The 3,369-nt window shown below is 55.2% G+C and overlaps 1 protein-coding gene across 1 annotated transcript in view; it reads right to left on the bottom strand.

The window, feature by feature from the left end:
• Positions 1–2,861, bottom strand: part of LOC102043834 (DNA-directed RNA polymerase II subunit RPB1-like) — a 27,551-nt gene extending 24,690 nt beyond the window's left edge. Inside the window, 1 exon segment of the mRNA XM_014311449.2 lies at positions 2,799–2,861. Coding sequence (XP_014166924.1) covers positions 2,799–2,861 — 63 coding nt within the window.
• Positions 2,862–3,369: the final 508 nt, after the last annotated feature.

The following is a 3,369-nucleotide window of genomic DNA, read 5'->3' as shown; positions in this document are numbered from 1 at the left end:
AGGTCCCCATGTGGGTGTGGGGGTGACGGGTTGGGAGCTGTTTGTGCGCGTGCGGCTGTTTGTCCGCCTGTCCGCTTGTTTGTCCGTCCATCCAAGCGTGTCGTGTCTGTACGGGGTTACGTGTGTGTGTGTGTGTCTGTCTGTCTGTCCGAGCCTGTTGTGTCCGTGTGGGGCTGTAAGTGCCTGGGCGTTTGTCAGCGTGTTGTGTCCGTGTGGGGGTGTTTGTGCGTGTCCGGTTGTTTGTCCGTCTGTCCGAGTGTGTTGTGTCTGTGTGGAGCCGTGCATGTGCGAGTGTTGGTGCGCATCTGGTTGTTTGTGCGGGTGTTTGTCTGTCTGTCCGAGTGTGTCGTGCCCGTGTGGGGCTGTGCGTGTGCGGGTGTTTGTGTGTGGTTGTTTGTCCATGTCTGGTTGTTTGTCCGTGTCAGGTCCTGTGTCCGGTTGTGCACCCGTATGAGCGCTGTGCCTGTGTTGTTTGTGTGCGGTTGTGCACCTGCCTGTGCTTCTGGCTGTTGTGTGTTCATGTCCGGTTGTGTGTCACATCCCTGTGCGGTTGTGCGCCCCTGTGAGGGTTGTGTGAGGGTTGTTTCTCCATGGACGGTTGTGCCTCTGCCTGTTAAGCATCCCTGTGCGGTTGTGTCACGTTGTTGTGCAGTTGTACGTCTGTCTGAGGGTTGTGTGGGGGTTCTTTATGTGGTTGTGTGCCTGTGTGCAGTTGTGTCGCATTGTTGTACGGCTGTGCACCCATCTGAGGGTTGTATGAGGGGTGTTTGTGCAGTTTTGTGACATTGTTGTACGGCTGTGCACCCATCTGAGGGTTGTATGAGGGGTGTTTGTGCGGTTGTGTGACGTTGTGCGGTTGTGCACCCATCTGAGGGTTGTGTGACTGTTCATTGTGCGGCTGTGCTCGTGTCAGCCTTCCCTGTCCGGTTGTTGCCCCATGTGCGGTTGTGTCTCCGCCTGTCTGTGCCCTGTGCCGCTGTCCATCCATGCGAGGGTTGTGTGGGGGCTGTTCCTGTGCAGTTGTGCCGCTGCGTGTGGCTGTGAGTGTGTCACACCCGCGTGCGGTTGTGCGTCAGTTTGAGGGCTGTGGGGGGGTTGCTTTTCCATCTACAGCCGTCCCTGTGTGGGTTGTACATGTGTGGGGGGGTGCTTTGAGTGTGGTTGTACATCTGTGTTAGGTTGTTTGTCACATCCATGTTTGGTTGTGCACCTGCGTCCGGCTGTGTCACATGTCCCTGTCCGGTTCTACAACCATGTTCGGTTGTGTGTCTCGCCTGTGTTTGGTTGTGCACGCATGTCCGGCTGTGTCACGTGTCCCCGTGCGGTTGTACAGCCGTGTCTGGTTGTGCACTGTGTCTGTGTGTACCTGCGCACCCAGGCGTGGCTGTGTGGGGGTTGTGGGGCTGCAGCTGTTGTGTCTGTGTCTGGTTGTGTGTCCGTGTGCGGTTGTTTGTCCGTGCACGGCTGTTGTGTCTGACGCGTGTCTCGCGTGTGTTGTGCGTGTGCAACAGGTGCAGTGGCTGTTGTGTGGGTGCGTAACCTGTGTGCGTGTGCAGGTGTCTGTCACATCTGTGTGCAGGTGCGTGTGTCACACCTGTGCGTGTGCAGGTGTGTGTGTGTCACACTTCTGTGTGTGCCACACCTGTGCGTGTGCAGGTGTTGTGTGTGTATCGCACCTGCGTGTGGTTTTGTGTCACACCTCTGTGTGTGTGTGCAGGTGTGTGTGTCACACCTGTTTGTGCGTTTTTGTGCGTGTCACACCGGTGTGGGTGTGCAGGCATGTCTGTGCAGGCATGTCTGTGTCACACCTGTGTTTTTGTGTGTGTCACACCTGTGTGTGTGCATGTGTGTCCCACCTGTGTTTCTGTCTGTGTCACACCTGTCTGTGTCACACCTGTGTTTTTGTGTGTGTGTCACACCTGTGTTTGTGTCTGTGTCACACCTGTCTGTGTCACACCTGTGTTTTTGTGTGTGTGTTACACCTGTGTGTGTGTGTGTGTGTCCCACCTGTGTTTCTGTCTGTGTCACACCTGTCTGTGTCACACCTGTGTTTTTGTGTGTGTGTTACACCTGTGTGTGTGTGTGTGTGTCCCACCTGTGTTTCTGTCTGTGTCACACCTGTCTGTGTCACACCTGTGTTTTTGTGTGTGTGTTACACCTGTGTGTGTGTGTGTGTGTCCCACCTGTGTTTCTGTCTGTGTCACACCTGTCTGTGTCACACCTGTGTTTTTGTGTGTGTGTTACACCTGTGTGTGTGTGTGTGTGTCCCACCTGTGTTTCTGTCTGTGTCACACCTGTCTGTGTCACACCTGTGTTTTTGTGTGTGTGTTACACCTGTGTGTGTGTGTGTGTGTCCCACCTGTGTTTCTGTCTGTGTCACACCTGTCTGTGTCACACCTGTGTTTTTGTGTGTGTGTTACACCTGTGTGTGTGTGTGTGTGTCCCACCTGTGTTTCTGTCTGTGTCACACCTGTCTGTGTCACACCTGTGTTTTTGTGTGTGTGTTACACCTGTGTGTGTGTGTGTGTGTCCCACCTGTGTTTCTGTCTGTGTCACACCTGTCTGTGTCACACCTGTGTTTTTGTGTGTGTGTTACACCTGTGTGTGTGTGTGTGTGTCCCACCTGTGTTTCTGTCTGTGTCACACCTGTCTGTGTCACACCTGTGTTTTTGTGTGTGTGTTACACCTGTGTGTGTGTGTGTGTGTCCCACCTGTGTTTCTGTCTGTGTCACACCTGTCTGTGTCACACCTGTGTTTTTGTGTGTGTGTTACATGCGACACGCCCCCCACAACGTCACAGCCATGACGTCACGCTGCCCCGCCCCCGTGTAGTCACCGGTGTCCCCTCGTGGTGACGTCATGCCGCCCTCAACCCTCCCCCCGCGCAGTGACGTCACACCCATCCCCTCACGGTGACAGCCAACCCATGACGTCACTATCCCATGTGATGGCGTCATCACCCGATGACATCACATATCTTATCTTTCCTGTGATGGTGACGTCACGCTGGAGAATCCCTCGCTGTCACTTTGTCACATGCATCCGGGTGTTGTGACCCCTCCTGTGACCCCGGGTACCCCCAAATCTGGGTGTTCCCCCCCAGGTACCCTCAAATCCAGGTCTTTCACCCCAAATCTGGGGTTTTCACCCCCAAATCCGGATGTTTCACCCCAAAACCTGGTGTTCCTCTAAATCCGGGTGTTATGACCCCTCCAATGACCCCGGGTACCCCCAAATCCGGTTGTTTCACCCCAAATCCAGGTGTTCCCCTCCAAATCCGAGTGTTCCACCCCAAATCCGGGTGTTGTGACTCCTCTCTCTGTGTCCCCCCCCCCAGGAGGCCCGGCCGGCTGTGACCCCCCCCCGAGG

The sequence above is a fragment of the Geospiza fortis genome, unplaced genomic scaffold (genome assembly GCF_000277835.1).
Source record: "Geospiza fortis unplaced genomic scaffold, GeoFor_1.0 scaffold973, whole genome shotgun sequence".
Taxonomy (NCBI): Eukaryota; Metazoa; Chordata; class Aves; order Passeriformes; family Thraupidae; genus Geospiza; species Geospiza fortis.
The sequence above is the reverse complement of the archived record's forward strand: the minus strand, read 5'-3'. Positions and strand labels throughout refer to the sequence as shown.